Below are 18,760 nucleotides of genomic sequence, written 5' to 3'. Positions count from 1 at the left end.
AGGTTTAAAGAGTGCTCTCTGCCCATGCAAGATGAGAAGGGAAGATAGGAAAGGTGGGAAAACCAAGGAGTCACGTGGGAATACCTGTTTGCATGAACGTGCATGTTTATGTGTGTGAATACACATGTATGTATATGTATGAATATTCATGTGGGTTAGGCAGATCTCTGTCACTGTGACAAAATATCTGAGCTAAGTCAAGGGAGGGAAAGGTGTACTTTGGCTCACACTCAGGTTTCAGCCCATGCTTGGTTGGCTCCACTGCTTTGGGCCGGAGAGCATGATGGAGCAAAGCTTCACACTTCATGGACGGGTAGAAAAGGGGGAGGGGAAAGAAAGGGGGAGAGAGGGCAAGAAGAGAGAAAGATATGGGGAAGGAAAGGGGGAAGAAAGAGATGAGGGGTGAGGGGAGGGACAAAGAGAGGATGAGGGGGGGAGAGAAGGGAAGGAAGATGAGGATGGGAGAGGAGAGAAAACGGAAAAGGAGAGAGAGAGCTCGCACACCAACATGTGCTAACATCCAAGTGCTCCTTCAAAGTTGTCCCTGCCATGACTTAACTTACTCCATCTAGGCTCCGCTTCCTAAGGCCTCCCAGTTACCCACAGATTAGCAGCCACTGTGAGGGGCCCAGCGCATCTCCAGCTCCTCATGAGCTGCCTTGTCAGAAGATCATCCGCTAGGATACCAACAGCAAAACCAGCAGCTGTACCATCTGCTCGTTTCCCCTGCATGCCAGGCTGTTCCCAGTGTATCAACACCTCTTTGCAAGGACAGGATGCAGGAGCCAGCAGATAGAGGGTTAGGGTCACCTCTGTTTTCTGAGCCAAATATCTAACCTAACAGTTCAGTCCAGCTGGGTTTGGGAATGCTGAGAGAAAAAGGAATGTCATCAATTAGATATGGTATGACATGGTAAGACACAGGTTGGATCAATGACACAGCTGCACACATATGATGGCATATACACTATTAGTAGGCTGGGCTCCTTTTGGTTGGTAGGATGGGGGCTAGAGGTAGGAACTGATGCCTGACATGAAAATCTCTAGCAGGTGACATCAGGGGACACTTCTGGGGACAACCCTCCAGTACCTGGAATATAGCTGTAGTTGGGGCTGGGGCACACTGAGACCCAGGAGATCACTTACATCCCATCTGTTTATGCTCAGAACATGACCAGCACGGTGGTGACGACCACACTGAAGAACGACCTGTCCCCAGAGGGTGTCATCCACCACCTGCAGATCCTCAGTCCCATCCACTGTGCCTTCCGCAATGACCTTCTGACCTCCTCAGGTTACACCCCACAGTGGGGGTGAGTGGGAGGCTGCCTTGCCTCCACACAGCGTGGGCTCCCTCTAGCACCTTCGCTTAAAGAATCTCTGGGTTGTCAATCCTTCCAGGGCTTTCTTGAGTCTGCATACACAATCGGATGGAACTTGTGCTAACTGCTAGCTTCCCCGATTCCTGTCCTGGTCCTTCATGGGATAAATAGAGGGAACCAAATACCTTCCCCGAGGTCAATCAGCTAGGCGGGACAGCTTCTAGAGAGCAGCCTGCAGCTCCTCAGACCACAGCCTCCGCCATGGCTACCCTCTCTCCAGGGCAACTGCCCACACAGAGAGGAGTCCGGCTTCTTGCTTGCATCAGCTGTGCAAGCATCGCCTCTCCTCACCTGGGCTCTTGCTTGGCTTCTTTGCCTCCCCAGAATCACTTTATGTGGGGAGGAAATGGAAGAGAGGACTCCATAAAGCAAGCATCAGCTAGCCCCTCCCCCACAGGGTCTACACCATCATTGAAGACCTCCATGGCACTGGAAACTTTGTCACCGAAATGCAGTTGTTCATCGGAGACTCTCCCATACCTCAGAATTACAGCGTGTCTGCCAGTGATGAGATCAAAATTGAGGTGGGGCTCCACAGGCAGAAGAGCAGCCTTAAGGTGGTGCTCACTGAGTGCTGGGCCACGCCCTCCAGCAATGCCAGGGACCCTGTCACCTTTGGCTTCATCAACAACAGGTAGAGTCCACATCATCTTGCCCCGCCCTGTTGCTCACTTTGAACCCCTTGGAGTTTCCAGGCAAATGCTGCTGTGGCCTGGGTTTGGGGCTAGGTGAGGCAGCAGCTCCTGAGACTTCCATGGGGACTACAGGGGACCTGGAGGGGCAGATAGATGTTCACAAAAATCATGCCTGAGTAGCAGCCAGGGGAGTAGCAGCCCACCTAAGGCGCCATGTTCCCTCCCTCAGCTGCCCAGTTCCCAACACCTACACCAGTGTAATCCAGAATGGCAACTCCAGCAAGGCCCAGTTCAAGCTGAGAATCTTCTCTTTCGTCAACAATTCCATCGTCTACCTGCACTGCAGGCTGCGAGTGTGCGTGGAGAACCCCAGGAACACGTGCAGGATAGTAAGTGCTGGCTCCTTCCTCTGCTTCTGGGGTGGGGAGCAGGGGGGTTGCTGTACTTCCCTGCATGGTAGAAGGGCTTGCTCTGTGCAGAAGAACATGGGGACAAGGCTCAGAAGTATGCAGCAGAGACAGAGAGAGAGAGGGAGAGAGAGAGAGAGAGAGAGAGAGAGAGAGAGAGAGAGAGAGAGAGAGAGAGAGAGAGAGAGGAATGCAGGACAGGGGTGGGGAGTGTTGCCTCAGGCCAAACACGTTGTTCCAGGGTTTTTGTTATTAACGTTTTGGTTAGAAATGAGTTACATTGTGACATTTTCATATGTATTCATAGTTATACTTTGCTCTTATTTATCTCCATCCCTCCTTCCTCCTATGGACCAATTTTCTGCTTACATAACACACACACACACACACACACACACACCCCACATATACATACCACATACATATGTACATGCATACATATACACATACACACATATACCACACACAGAGTATACATATACATATACACACAAACATGCATACATACATATACCACACACATACATATATATACACTCTTACAGAGAAACATATACATACATTCAACACACAATACACACATTTATACATATACATGCATATACACATACATACATATATATACACAGCACACACATACATATGTACAAACAACACATATATGCACACACACACATACATACATACACACACCACACACACCATTACCCTCTCTTGTCTCCTTCTCTTCAGACCTCTTGCAGCTACACCTGAGTTTTCTGTTCTAGTTTGTTTTCTATTGCTTTGATAAAAATCTTTAACCAACAGCAACTTAGGGAGGAAAAGATTTATTTTAGCTTGTAGGGCTTTAGTTATATAGCTCATCGTCAAGATAAGCCAACTCAGGAGCTTGAAACGATAGAGGATGCTTCTTACTGGCTTGCTCAGACCTAGAAATGGCACCTCCCACAGTGGGCCTGGGCTTCCTGTCTCACACATGTGCCCACAGGTCAGTCCAATCAAGGCAAGTCTTTAGTTGAGCTTCTCTCTTCCCAGGTGTGCCAAGTTGACAGCAAAACTAAGCAGTCATGTTATCCCACCCCACCCTAATCAACTGTGACAGTATTCCCCTCAGATGATGTTGAAGCTAGGTGTAAAACATTACCGTAGTTTAATATCTTATTAGCAATATGAATAGAACATCATCAGCTATCAGCGTCTCTAGCAGCTTTCTCTTTCCTTGCGCTCAGCTTTACACAGAGCTTATGAATAATTTACATTCTCATTCACTCAGACTAAGTGTGTTCCTCCTTTGGGAGACAATGATTGCTATTGTACCCATCTCTAAGGGAGATGCAGACTATGGAATTTTCCAAGTGACAAGCCTGTGGTCACTTGGAATGTGGATAAGAGACACAGTGCCAGATAATTCAGTCATTCCACTTTCTCACATAGTAAGTCTTCTCGCAGGTACAATTGACTCCCTATAACACTGAGGGGCATGCCTGGAGCTTTAGAGCCCTCAGAAGTATAAGGCTAGCAGTTACAGCAACATCCCCTCTGCAGAGGCTGCTGCTGCTTCTTAGGTCTTTGCAGCCTGAGCCCCACCCTGACCTTGAGTTCCTTTATGGTGGCCTTTCTATTAGTTCCCAAGGCTGCCAGACAAGATATGACTGGGCCATTAAAATGTTCGAAACACACTGCTGAGCATGTGGAGAACCCACAATGTTGGCAGGCTGGGTCATGAGCTGGGTCCCAGGTGGCCTTGCCCAGTTTCTTGTGGCACCGCCTTTCCCTCAAGTTTGTCTGTGTGTTCACATCTCTCTTCATGTTATGCTTCACTTCCAGGGTTAGAGCTCATCTCAACTTGACCAGCTTTCCAAACAAGGTCAACTGGTTAGTTTTGTGTAAATTTGACACTAGCTAGAGTAACTTGAGAGCAGGGAAACTCAATTGAGACAATGCCTCTGAGGGATCAGGCTGTGGGCAAGCCTGTAGGGCATTTTCTTAATTAGTGATTGATGGGGGAAGGACCCAGCCTTTGTGGGTAGTACTATCCCTGGGCTGGTGGTCCTGGGTTCTATAAGAAAGCAAGCTGAACAAGCCAGTAAGCAGCACGTTCCATGGTGTCTGCATCAGCTCCTGCCTCCAGGTCCTATTCTGTTTAAGTTCCTGCTTTGACCTCCCTCAGTGGACTGTGACTCTGGACATGTAAGCCAAACAAACCCTTTCCTCCCCAAGCTGCTTTTGGCTATGGCATTTCATCACAGCAATAGAAACCTTTACTAATAGACTGTTAGGATTCAGTGTGTGAGGGACCTTGGCAGCAGGTTGGATCCAAACCACAGTGGATGAGAGACAGACAGCCGTGCAGACACATCTCATGTGAAGAGTTTGTTTCCGGGGCAGGGGAGGTGAAGGGAGCAGAGTGGCCTCGTGGGGGGAGAGAAACAGAGAGAGAGAGACATGGATGGGGGAGGAAAAGGAAGAGGAAGAGTTGGCAGGTTTTTGCCCACACCCTCGAAAGGGAGCGTAGCTGTAGCAATGTAGCTGAAGAGTTGTCAGGACCTTCAGCAGTTCAGAGTCCTGGCAAGGCATGCACGTAGAGGTAATGCAATCTGCCCAGTCTGCAGGGGCAGGCCAGGTGTGCCTGGATACTAACAAAGACCATCAGAGTTAGAAGACTGGGGTCAGGATGCCAGCATTTTCTCGGAAGACCAGGGTGGATAATGGTATACAGAGAGCATATTGCATCTTAAGAGCCATGCAGTGATTTTGAAGGGCAAAGGTATCTGGAGGAGTGAAGGCCTGCTTGAACCCTTGGAGGACACAAAAGGAACTCTGGGTTGTGTGGATGGGACATGGTCCTAGGGAGGGATTAGAGGCTCTTGTTCTCTCCCTCTTTCCTCCATGTGTACCCCACTCCATGCCTCTCATGCTTCGGGTGGTTTGTTTTTGTCAACTCGACAAAAGCTAGAGTTATGTAGAAAAGAAAATGCCTCTATCAGATGGCTTGAATGCAGCTCTGTAGGTCATTTTCTTGATTAATGATTGATGTGGGAGGACCCAGCCCACTGTGAGTGGTGCCACCCCTGGGTCTGTATAAGAAAGCAGGCCGAGCAAGCCATGGGGAGCAAGCCATGGGGAGCAAGCCATGGGGAGCAAGCCATGGGGAGCAAGCCTAGGCAGCTTTCCTTTATGGTCTCTGTTCTGCTTCTGCCCTCATTCTTGGCTTCCCTCACTAGACTGTGGCCCAGGATATGTAAAGCAGATAAGTCCTCCATAAGCTGCTCTTGCCTGTGGCGTCACAGCACTAGAAACCCCAACCAAGACAAGTGATGCCCCACCAGAATCCAGCTAAGTCTCCCCTGCTCCCACATCCCCATGTAGATTTCACCATCCAATGGCTCTATACCCTGTTCTAGAGGACCAGATTGTCAGTCAGGGTTAGATGAGGAATGCTCTAGACAGTGAGTTCATGCTCTGTAAGCACCTGGGACAACTGTGCAGTTTCTCTTATCAAAAAACAGAGCTGCAATGACTTTCGTTTGCGGAGAAGGAGTGAAGCCGAGCACCAGATGTCCTGGGGGCCCCTGCATCGGTCTGAAGGTGAGTCCTCTGGGCTTCAAAGGCAAAGAAACAATCCTGTCCACCCAGTGTGTAAAGTGCCTGTTTGAAATATGGGGCTTTAAAGATTTTTCTAAAGGATTCACAGCAGTGGCTAAAATATTCCTCAAGATTCTCATGTGCTTTTGTGGGGTTAAGATAGATCTTCACATATGAGACAGGATTTGTTCCTTTTGGCCACCCTGAGTGGTGGGATCTACTTCTGTGGCTGTACTGTGGGGAAAGAGTTCCATTTCCTAGGGGTCCAGAACATTGAGTTTGTGGGATGCTCTGACCTGTATCCTGGGAAGCTGAGACTGTCTTTGACCCTGAGTAAAGGTCAGGTGGATACAAAGAGGAAAGACCAAGCTGTGCATAGACAGCTGCAGTGTGTGTGTGTGTGCATGCATACACATACATGTGTATATTCATGTCTGCACACATGTATAATTGCACAACCACATGGAAAAGCTGTTTAATTCAGAAGATGAACATGAAAGACACTTCAGTCCCCCCCTGAGTATAAATGACTACCAGACGATTATATTCATGTATCATGTTTGATTTTCCAAACATGTTTCTGTCCCTCCACATGATCTAATTATTTGGGAAAAAATTAGGGAATTTGTGTGATTTGGGGACTAAGAAAGAAGTTTGTAGACGTCTCAATTTCTTTCTCTTTCTAGTATGAGAATTTTCAGGCTTTAGCTGACATATGATTGTCTAGAGTAAAAACCACAGCTCCCCTTGGCAGCTGAGTGTGGCTAAGCAGGGTGGGGTTGGGTGGTGGGTCAGTTCTGGCCAGTGAGAGTGGAAGAAAGCACTGACAACTCAAAGGGACACTGCTCCAGGGCCATCTAGTGCCACCCCTGGCTACTTCCTTCTTCCTTGTCCTTTTTGACATCGTATCATTGTACCAGAAATGTCTTTAAACTTTTCTCATTGCCCAGCCTAATCCTGGCTGGTTTTCCTTTTGTTAGATTTCCCTCCTGACCTTGATGGTCTTGTGCTTCTCTGTACTTTCCTGAGTAACAGCTCCTGGCATTCAGGCTCAGGGTGGAAGCTGGGTTTCAGGTACAAGAGCAAGAGAATCAGCAGGCAGGTCCTGGCTTGTGTGTCCCAAACATTGGGAAAACAATGCCTTAGGCACAATTGCTGGGGCACATCCCCAGCCCGCTAACTCAGGTTGTTCTAGACCCAGGTGGGTCTCCACAAATGATTGCTGTCCTGGGTTCTGAGACCTAGGTGAGGGGGAGGGGTCCTCAGTTTCTAGAACCATATCTTTTCTCCTCTTGTTATGCTCTTAAATTGCTGTAGATAACTGGTCAACCTGGGGCCCCAAGAAGAAAGAGTATATGTGTATCATGTGCTCTCATGAATGGAAATGGAACCTCTCCATTTATTTGTAGATGTCAGAGGAAATGTCAATAGAGTGTGAGAGGCACTGGATTTGGAGTTAGTAGACTGATGTGTTAGTTGTATGGTCTTTGTGATGTTATTGACTCTATTACCATCTATCCATCCATGCACTCTGTTCATCATCCATCTTCCATTGATCCATCCAGCCATCACCCCTTATCATTCATCAGTGTGTCCATCTATGTGCCATTCATTCATGCACTTAATCTTCACTAATATATTCATCCACACACTCATCTATCTATTCACTCATTAATTATCTATTCATCAATCTATCTACCATCTGTTCACCATACATGTATACATACATACATACAGACAGACAGATAGGCAGACATCCCTCTCCTCCTGCATCCACTATGTGTCAGGAACTCTGGTTTTCCTTTGTAAGAGTGTAGTTCTAGCAGATTGCTCTGGATACCTCCCAGGGTTGTAGCTCATGTGGAATACAGGTCCTTTGAGAGCCCCTAATGTGTGAGGCTCCCTAAATTTAAAATCTGGCTGATGGTAATACTTTTGGGATATTGGGCACACTATCTCTCATTCCTCATTTTTCCATTCTGAAATGCAGATGTCATTTCCTACTTCAGATAAACCATGGCTCATGGAGGCTTCTGGGTAACTGGTTGTTGTCTTTTGTAACAAGCAGAGACCTACACTAGGCCAGTGCCGGCAGCATTGCACCAAGGGTGTGACTGATCTGTGGCCAAAGCTCTATCGTGGCCAAAGCTCTATTGTCCTCCTGCTCATCACACTTTCCTGTTGTCATGTAGCTTTTATTCCCACCTCATTCTCAAACAACTGGACATAAAGCCACTCTCAGCATATGGCACCAGCACCTGTAAGGGCTGCTATGTTTCATGAGTGGTGTTAGCAGAAGCACTGTGGGAGCCTGCGGGGACAAGGAGAGGTCAGCAGATACATTCCTTCAGGCTCTATCCTCACTGTCATCATCACTCCTTCAGGGAAGCATGAGACTCACCTTGAGATCAATGAGAATGTATGTGTTTACATGGCTGGAGCTGGACTGTGGTGGACTGAGCCTCAGAGGCAGAGTCAGGCTGCTCATAAATCTCTGCTTGTCTTTGTCAAAGGGTTGGACTGACTAACTTTGAGGAAAGGGCTCCTCTACTGCCATCACCACTGCAGCCCAAATCTGCATAAGGAACCTGAGCTGTGGTGACAAAACACTATGGGCTGGGTGACTTAGGACCACAGAGTTGTAGTCTCTCACAGCTATGAGAACCAGAGGCCTGAGATACTGGTGTGGGCAGGCCCTGCTCCTTTTGAGATTTGCAGCCAAGCGTTTTTCTAGCCTCTTCAGGTCCCACGTGTTGTGGTCCATTTGGGGGTTCCCCACCCTGCTACATGTAGCCTAGCTACCTCTCACTGCAGCCATCTTCTAAGAATACTAGCCCTACTGTGTGAGTGCCCAGCCTCTCCACTGTGGCCCTGTTTCCAGATGAGTCCTGAAGCTTCTAGATTTGGGCTTTAATGTATCTTTTACACTACACTACATTACATAGAGGACAAACTTCCACACATTTTCATGTGTTGATGATCATAGGGGAATGCAGCCTTCATCCTGAATATGTGCTGCCTGCTTTTAACCCAGTTTGGGAGTCTCCTGTGGCCATTGCTTCACTACTCAACTATTCAACCCGCTTATTTTGCATTGCTGGGCAAAAACATGGTTAGTGTGAGGTGGCTGGGGGATGTGCAAATGCCAGGGTGCTTCTAAAGTATCTGAGCTGGTGTCTTAGATAGGATTTCAGTGGCTGTGAAGAGACACCATGACCATGGCAACTCTTACAAAGAAAACTTTTAATTGGGGTGGCAGCTTACAGAAGTGGCAGGGAGCATGGCAGCGTGCAGGCAGATGTGGTGCTGGAGAAAAGTTGAGAGTCCTGTATCTTGCAGGCAACAGGAAGGACTGTCTATCACACCAAGTGAAGCTTGAGGAGAAGTAACTTCAAAGCCCACCCCCACGGTGACACACTTCCTCCAACAAGGCCACGCCTCCCAATAGTGCCACCTTCTTTGGGGGTCATTTTCTTTCAAAATGCCACAGCTGGAATTCCAAGTATCCACTCTATGTGGGTCATGTGTGTGTTGCGAGGGCTTGCTTCTGCTGTGTGGCGGCCATGCATGTGGTGGGAGGTGTTTGTTTCTATTGTTTGAGAACTGCACATGTGCCAGGTGGGAAGGCCAGTATGGTTTGGTCATGTGTGTGCCAGGGGCTTGCTGGTCATCTTCACTTTCTCCTCCGTGGTTAGGTCTTCTATATGCCCAGTGTCCCCTCGCTTATAAAATTTCTTCCTGCTTCATGGACAGACGGGGTCTGTCTGTAAGACCCACACAAGTCATACCCACACAGGTCATACTATGATGTTCCGAGTTTCACATGAACAGAGGCCCTGTGCCAAGGACCACTGTGTGCCCAGTTGTGCAGGAATTCTGAGAGTTTGCTCTCCATTTCAGGCGTACCTACTGTGGGCCCAGTCAGGGAACAGCCAGCCTGGCCTGCAGGCCCCACTCTGAGCCTTGCGGAGTTAGTGACAAGGCCAGTGGTAATAGAGACCAGACTGGATAGACAGCATCAGGACACAGGGGCAGACAGTCACTGTCACTCTCTGTTCCATGATGCCAACAGGGCCAGTCTCCTGCCTCTGCTTCAGCATCCTCAATGCAGGTCACTCAGCTGTGCTGGGAAGAGGCCCCTGGGGGCTGCTGTGTTCTGGTGCCAGCTCTTCTGTGTCCCTGGGAAGATGCCTGACCAGGCATGAGGACCCACACTCCTGGGAAGTTTCACAGTTGTCTGGTTGAACCTAACAAAGTTGTCTGGTTGAAGCTTTTTGTCTGTGTGGATAAGAGGAAAATCCAGGACCAGTGTGGGGCCACTGGGCTAACAGCAACACCCCTTGGGCTACATCCTAGAAGACAGTTTGGTGTTCACTATGGGGCCTGGAAGTCACATGGCGAAGGGAAATGGGATTTGAGTCATGCAGACTACCCAGGTGCTTCCTAGCCAGACCTTTCAGGAATACTGGAGGGGATGGAGGATGAGCATGGCTGCAGTACACCCATGATCTCTGCTATAGATGCCCTTGACAATGTGTCACAGTCATACACAAAGCACTTATGGGCCCAGCCACTGGAGGCACAGGCCAGGGCCTGGTTGGTGACTGGGATCTTTATCCTACGATGTGAGGTGTATGTCTGTGTGAGACCCCAGAGGAGGACATTAGCATCCTGATCCTTCACTCTCCCTCCACATTAGTCTCTTGAGGCGAAGTGGCTCACTTATCCTAGTGCTCTAAGGGCAGCCAAACCCAGCCATCTTCCTGCCCATGGCACTAGGATTAGGATTCAGGTCTGTAGCCTTTATGTAGGTTCTGGCGATTTGAAGTCAGGTCCTCATGTTTGCACAGCAAGGGCTCTTCCTTTCTGAGACATCTCTCCCAACTCTGATGGCATAGATATCTAAAGATTGAGGTCAAGTTTATCCAACATCAGGCAGCCCCAGTGAAAAGTTATTGGGTGGTATGTGGCACAGTAATCAGAGAGAATGGCTTCTTCATCTCTGCGGTCTGAATGAACATCTACACCCTGAAACAGTCTGGACTCTTTAACAGCCTCCTCCCTGCCCCACACCAGCCTCTCCCCTAGGCCCCAGAACTATGTCTTCTCTCCATCTCTGGTTTGACTGTTCTAGAGGATCCTTATGAATGGGTCGCACTAACCATGGTCCTTTGTGATCCCTTACACACTGTCTCCTAGGTGGCATGTGACATCATGGGAATCTTCTGTGGCTTGATAATATTCCATTATATAAACTGGACATAGTGGGGCTCATACCCATAGTCCACATAGAAGACTGAGGCAGGAGGATTGCTGAGAATGAGCCTACACAGTGACTTCCAGACCCGCTCATGATACAATGTGAGACTGTATCTCAAAAGCCAACTAAGCAGGCAAAAAAAAAAAAAAAAAACCTAAAATCATACAAACAAAAGAACTGCATTGTGTGGCTTAGTCAGTCGGCCCATTCATTTACACGTTGACAGGAGTTGGGGCCACGCCCACATTCACCTATTATAAGCAACGCTGACATGAACATGGTGTATAAGCACTAATTAGAGAATATTCTTTCTCCATTATTTGGGGCCTATGCTCTCCTGGACTCTGGGCTGCTCTCTGGCCTGGGGTGGGCCCTGCTCTGTGATGGAGGTGGTATATAGACCTATCTGTGTCTGTGAAGGAACCCAGAGGTTCTTCACAGCCCTGTTTGTGGGCAGAAGCATCTCATTGCACACTTGCTGGCTGAGCTGCTCTCATGGGATGAGGGCCTCTGCCTCCCTTGCTGGCTCACAGGTACACATAGGGCTTTGCCTTGAAGGGCCTCAGATCAAATTCAGAGTGCACTGCTCAGAAGTGGTGACTGAGCACCTCAGATCCATGTCTCTGCCTCTTTTGGCTCCCACCAGCTCCACAGTTGCTGGACTGGGTGCCAGCCACAGACACGGCTTCCCCTGACATGGGCACCTCTCTTACCCTGTGCCTAACTTCACCCACAGGTGGACCTGCATATACAAAGCCAGGCCTGAGGACTAGTTACATCATCATCATTGCGGTCTCTGCATTTACTGTGGTGGTAGGGGCTACAGCCCTCCTGATCTTGCGTTACCAGAGAATGAGAGGGAAATACAATCTCAGAATCCAAACTGATGACTTCAGTTACCAGGTGTTCTCTCAGTAGGAGACCCAGCCGAGCAGGAGATGGGTAAGAGTGAGCATGGCTGATGATACACCCTACCTCCATCACCTGTGGAGACCGGAGAGTGGGCTTGTCAAGGGGTAGATCCAAGTGATCCCTAATTTGACACTTCTCACTCCCAAAAGCAGCTGGGAGCAACCAGAGAGGCAGCAGGGACTTGGAGATCAGTAAAGAGTTCAGCTATTTGCACCATGGTCTCAGGAAGCCAGGGGTAGTGCAGTGATCCTGGTACCCAACCGAAATCTTGGGCAGGGTTGGTTCCCAGCCTCATCCATGAAGGCCTTGTGATTGTCCTTCATATCCTGGGAGTGTAGCTGGATCCACTGTGTCACCACAGTGCTCTGGCCAACATTAAACTTAAAAGCCTTCTGGTGTGAGGATGTCCAGCCTGTCAATCACATGGGTTTTTGCAGGAGCATTGTTTGCTCCCACAGAGAGCAGTATCTGCCTGTAGCCCACACAGGCAGACACTGTAAGTGCACACAGGCAGATACTGTAGCTTCAAACCACCTCTTGATAAACTAAGATGGCTCACACAGCGCAAATGTTACAGTCACCGCATTGTGCTGTTTAATCATGGCCAGATAAGTCTGTTCATGTTTGGGAAAGACAACTTAAATTTCTAAATTATTTATTTGAGCAACGTGCAGGAGAGGGGATCAGAGGACAACTTACAGGAGTTGGTTTTCTCCTTCCACCATGTGGGTCCAGGGATTGAACTCCTGTCTTCAGGATTTTGATAACAAGTTCCTTTCTCTATCGAAGCATCTCACTGGACCCAGGGACACATTTTTTTTTTAAACCAACTATGCTGATCCATAGTTGGTGGATCTGTGGCTGTGGAGTCTGAGGATTGAGGGCCCCTCTCTGAACTTCTCCTTTCCCACCTGTAGACTGATCTGCAACCTCCTTCCCCACACAGGGCATACTGTGAGGTCAAGTGATTAATTCATCAGTCATTGGCAGGAATGCACCCTGGGCAGCATTGTGTTGGAACTTGGGGATGAGCCTCCCTCTCCCAGATGACAGCAACCTCTATCTGCTCCCAAGAGGCTGAAGATGCAGAGCAGCACCCACCGGGCTGGTGACAGGTCTGCTGAATGTGTGTGCAGAATTCTGGAGTGGCCTTCACCCTCAGACTCAGCACAAACACAGCCTCTCCATCACCAAAGCTACTGGCACAGCCTTCCCAGCTTTGACACTCAAGCTGCCCCCACATGACTACTCTTGTTCACCAACAGTCACATGACATGTCACCTCTTCACAGACATTTGTCAGTGCCTGTGATGCCCTTTCACAAACGGGACCCATCTGGTAAATTCTCACTGTGCAATGTCTTTGTCTGTACACTAACACTCTAACTGTGCCGTCCTCATCAGCATGTGGCTTTCACTTACACCGTGACTCAAGACATCCTAGATGAATATGGGAAGCTGTCTACTTAGTGATGATAGTCACGGATGTGTATGCATCACTCTTCCATGTTTCCAATTACATCCATGGCCATTTTTCATGTAATCCCATGAAGGGGAGGGGCGATTTACCCACTATACCACAAGAAAGCACGGGGGGGGGGGGTGAACCATGCTAATGGGCCCTCTGCTTTGGTAATTTGAAAGACCAGAATTGGTTAGATAGTTAACACCTAAGGCAATAATGAGATTAGAATTACAACAGGGTCTTAGCTTTCAGTTCTCAGTAACACTCAGTTCCATTGCATGTTATTGTCACTTGTACAGAATACTTAGGGGAATGGATCTTTTGATTGATTGCATATTCATGGAGTAAGAATGATGGCCAGGAATCTGTGGCTAGCTGATTTCGAGCAATAAATTTCTCTTGCTCCGAAGTGTGGCTGCCTGTGTTGCTTCTCATTTGACACAGTTCATGTGACAGTCTCCCCTGGTACCCCCAAGGACAAGCTGATTCTGTGCCAGACACTGGTGCTCCCCAAGTCTCATTCATCAGTTTGACTTTATCTCATCACCTTCCACTGGCTGCTCTTGAGGAGGAGGAGAAAGAGGAGGAGCAGCAGAAAGAGATGGAGAAGGAGGAGGAAGAGAGGAGGAGGAGATGGAGAGATGGGGGGATGGAGAGATGGGGGATGGAGAGATGGGGGATGGAGAGATGGGGGATGGAGAGATGGGGGATGGAGAGATGGGGGAATGGAGAGATGGGGGGATGGAGAGATGGGGGGATGGAGAGATGGGGGGTGGAGAGATGGGGGGTGGAGAGATGGGGTGGAGAGATGGGGGGATGGAGAGATGGGGGTGGAGAGATGGGGGGGGGAGAGATGGGGGGTGGAGAGATGGGGGGTGGAGAGATGGGGGGATGGAGAGATGGGGGATGGAGAGATGGGGGATGGAGAGATGGGGGGTGGAGAGATGGGGGGGGGTGGAGAGATGGGGGGTGGAGAGATGGGGGGTGGAGAGATGGGGGGTGGAGAGATGGGGGATGGAGAGATGGGGGGGGTGGAGAGGGATGGGGGTGGAGAGAGATGGGGGATGGAGAGATGGGGGGTGGAGAGAGTGGGGGGTGGAGAGAGTGGGGGGTGGAGAGAGTGGGGGGTGGAGAGAGTGGGGGGTGGAGAGAGTGGGGGGTGGAGAGAGATGGGGGGTGGAGAGAGATGGGGGGTGGAGAGAGATGGGGGGTGGAGAGAGATGGGGGGTGGAGAGAGATGGGGGGTGGAGAGAGATGGGGGGTGGAGAGAGATGGGGGGTGGAGAGAGATGGGGGGTGGAGAGAGATGGGGGGTGGAGAGAGATGGGGGGTGGAGAGAGATGGGGGGTGGAGAGAGATGGGGGGTGGAGAGAGATGGGGGGGGAGGGGGGGTGGAGAGAGATGGGGGGTGGAGAGAGATGGGGGGTGGAGAGAGATGGGGGGTGGAGAGAGATGGGGGGTGGAGAGAGATGGGGGGTGGAGAGAGATGGGGGGGGTGGGGAGAGAGATGGGGGGTGGAGAGAGATGGGGGGGGTGGGGGTGGAGAGAGATGGGGGGGGAGAGAGAGGGGGGGGAGAGGGGGGGGTGGAGAGAGATGGGGGGTGGAGAGAGATGGGGGGTGGAGAGAGATGGGGGGTGGAGAGAGATGGGGGGTGGAGAGAGATGGGGGGTGGAGAGAGATGGGGGATGGAGAGATGGAGATGGAGACGGCCAGGCAGCTCTGTGGAGTTTAAAATTCTTTCACATTTCACCTTCAGTTCTCCTGCAGTCTCTGTCAATAGACTCCTGGTGTCTGTGTTTCCTGGAATAGGGGAAATACGCGCCTCCCTTCTTGTTCCCTCCTTGTCCCATTCCTGCCTGCGCAGTCATGGAGCACCAAACCCTGAGCTCAGTGCTTCAGACAAGATGGTAAGAGGGCAGAGGTATCCAGCCTTCATGGAGTACACAATTGCATTGGAGAGGGAGATACTTAATAGAAAATGAGGCCAATAGCAAGTGATCAGAGAGACAATGATATATTGAAAGTTGTCCCTGATAGTGTCCACCCACCCACCCTACTATCAATTCATCTGTCTATTCATCTGCTCACCCATCCCCCAATCCATCTTTTCATCCACTTTTTCACACATCCACCCATATCCTCAACCACCATATCCTATGTCATTCATCCCATCCATCCATCTTCTCATCCCACATACTCACCTGCTAACCTATCCATCAATCCATTGATTTATCTCTATGTTCCACTTATCCCTCCCTTCTTCCCTCCCTCCCTCCCTCCCTATAATGTAGGAATTTTTGTTGCTTATGTGAATGTCAGGGAGACAAGAAGTATGGGACAGAATCCTTGCTGGCCATATTCACAGCCCATCTGAAGAAATTCTCTATGAACAATGCATTCAATCAATCCAGGGAACCCTCAGGAGGAAGGAGGTTCATGTGTGCTCATGTTCCTTATAAATGTACCCTTCAAACACATTGTTTTTGGGTGGCCCTGTTAAAGGGACTCAAGCCAAATATTGAAATATAATGTCACTGATACAGGTGTCACTCCAGCTGTGAGGCCAAACTTCAGAGCTCTGGAGACTAGTCCACAGATAGACAGTGAGGTCTCTGTGGCTGGCGGGAGATGGCAGGCATTTTCTCACTCAGCACTCCAGGGGAGAGGCTCTCACTTAAAGCTGAGGTCATGGGCATCAGCCAGACAAGTTTATAGAGTGTGTCTAGGACACAAAAGTGAAATCAAATCCATTGGAACTAAGTGACCTGTTGAGTTTACCTTCTAGGGGACAGGGAGAGAAGGTCTTGTGGGTTTTTGGATAGATTCGAGATGTCCAGATGGTGGTGGAGATCCCCAAAGAGGCCATCTTTTACCTGCTGTGGTTTTGTCTGAGTTCCTGGGTGTTCTCACCTTGGTCCTGAGCTTCCTGACACTAGGTCTCAGGGAGTGAATGATACACAATAAAGATCTGATGGAGGTTGAAGAGTAATGGAAGAAGGTCTGTTTGTGGTAGAGAATGTGGTAGAGGAAGGGCTATTGGAGAGAAAGTCTGATGGAAGTGAAGGATCTGATGGAGGGACGGGTCTGATGGAGGTGGAGAGTCTGATGGAGGAGTTTCTGATGGAGGTGGAGGGTCTGATGGAGGTGGAGGGTCTGATGGAGGTGGAGGGTCTGATGGAACTGATGGAGGAGGAGGGTCTGATGGAGGAGGGTCTGATGGAAGTGGAGGGTCTGATGGAAGTGGAGGGTCTGATGGAGGAGGGTCTGATGGAAGCGGATGGTCTGATGGAGGAGGGTCTGATGGAGGTGGAAGGTCTGATGGAGGTGAGGGGTCTGATGGAGGAGGGTCTGATGGAGGAGGGTCTGATGGAGGAGGATCTGATGGAGGAGGATCTGATGAAGGTGGAGGTTCTGATGGAGGTGAGGGGTCTGATGGAGGTGGAAGTTCTGATGGAGATGAGGGGTCTGATTGGCTAATGGAGAACCTCCGTGTTTTGCCCGAGTCTGGCCCAAGCTGTAGCCCTCCATCATCACCAGTAGATGGAGCCCTGAGCCAAGTTTGCACACAGGGCTTTGCAAACTTGTGTTTCTGCTGCAAACAGAGCTCTGGCTTCTCTTGTTTGTTTGCTGGATTTACGCCTCCTGCTCTTAAGTGAAGATAAATCTGGAGTTTCTCTGCAGTCTGTCTGTTGGCACAGTGCCTTAGAGGTGACACTAGTCTTTGAGAGTAGTTTCTTCAGTTCTTTTCTGCAGGCCGAGTTACAGGAAGTGGGGAATGGGACTTGTCAGGAGGGAGCACTGATAACCATTTTACTCAGTAGGCTTCCTAGGGAAAACAGTTTCCTTCTATTTCTAGGAGGAAAACATGGTTGGACATGTTTGCTAGCATCCCTGGTCTTTCTGTTAGGGGCACCACAGGGCCTCTCTAATCCAGCCCTGGCCACAATGGCTCTTGGTTGCCATGTTCTTGGCTTGCAATGTGGCAGAGCAGTTGGACTGGTAATATCCCACATACAGAGGGGATGAGCAGAGTGGGCAGCTACCCTGGGACCTCCCATCCTCCATGGACATCCCACCCCTTCCAGGGGCCAAGAGGGAAAGAAGGGTGGGTACTATCGGTCATGAATCAGGCTGCTGGGGCAGATAAGTAGACTCTCCTACCCAGCACATCCTCAGCTGTGTCTTGGCAAACTGTAAGAGCCTACCCCTGCCAGGGTTTCCACCTCCAGGACTTCCAGGTGCTGTTCTGAGAACCTTGGACAGGCAAATGGGCAGCCATGCAGGAGCCAGTGCTGGAGCCCTGGCTGGGGAATGTCACCACAGCAGCCTGAGTAACCTCTGGCTCACAATGTCCCATGCTGAGTTCTGGAGCTGCTCCTGGGGAGGAAGCGACCATTTGCCTCTCTCAAGGTACTCATAAACAAGTTAACCTTACAGGGCCTAGCTGACTCCTCTCTGGGGACACCTCTTTTCTGAAGCCTTTGCCCTGCTGTCCATTGAACTACCATCTAACTGCTTGCCATCGATCCCCGTCCCCAGAAGCCCATGGCATATCTTGGCCCTGAATCCAATTTCTAATGGCATCCAGCTTCCCTAAGGAGTTGAACGGCTATTGTGAAAGTCAGGTCCAGGGAATGGCTCATACTGCTCTTCCTCCAAGTGGGCACTGTTACTAACTTAGTCTCTCTAAAGCAGCCAGGGGCTCCCCATCCCTTCTCACAGTTGCAGATGTGCACTTACCAGAATGGTGTCTGTTAACCCAACGCACACGGGGTCTCCTTGGAGCAACAACCAGGGTACTTTGGGCTGTCACAGAGATTTCAGTTCCTTTCTGAAAGGTTCCCAGGCAGGTGTAGGCCTGGAACAAAGGTGAACAATGCCCTCCAAGCATGCAGGTCCTCTTTGCCATGTGCCTCCTCACCTCAGACCTGTAGCTAAATCAACTCTTGCTGGAGCCTGGGAAGGAGGAGACAGCAGGATCAAAGTTGCCATCACAGTTCGACTTGGCCTTTGGTTCCATGGCTTCCTGGCTCTGGTGTTGACTGCTACCCCTTCAAGCACATTTATTTCTCCCAGGAAGCTGCTAAGCACACACACACACACACACACACACAC

General features: G+C 49.8%; 1 protein-coding gene across 1 annotated transcript in view; it reads left to right on the top strand.

The window, feature by feature from the left end:
- The window catches only part of Umodl1 (uromodulin like 1), a 47,898-nt gene extending 35,692 nt beyond the window's left edge, over window positions 1-12,206 (top strand). The window contains exons 17-21 of the mRNA XM_051186560.1: window positions 1,168-1,313; window positions 1,780-2,016; window positions 2,247-2,406; window positions 5,934-6,012; window positions 12,006-12,206. Of these exons, the coding sequence (XP_051042517.1) occupies window positions 1,168-1,313; window positions 1,780-2,016; window positions 2,247-2,406; window positions 5,934-6,012; window positions 12,006-12,187 (804 nt within the window). The 3' untranslated portion in view covers window positions 12,188-12,206. The remainder of the gene's footprint in view (window positions 1-1,167; window positions 1,314-1,779; window positions 2,017-2,246; window positions 2,407-5,933; window positions 6,013-12,005) is intronic.
- The last annotated feature ends 6,554 nt before the right edge of the window (window positions 12,207-18,760 follow it).

Source organism: Phodopus roborovskii, unplaced genomic scaffold (assembly GCF_943737965.1).
Source record: "Phodopus roborovskii unplaced genomic scaffold, PHOROB, whole genome shotgun sequence".
Taxonomy (NCBI): Eukaryota; Metazoa; Chordata; class Mammalia; order Rodentia; family Cricetidae; genus Phodopus; species Phodopus roborovskii.
The sequence above is the reverse complement of the archived record's forward strand: the minus strand, read 5'-3'. Positions and strand labels throughout refer to the sequence as shown.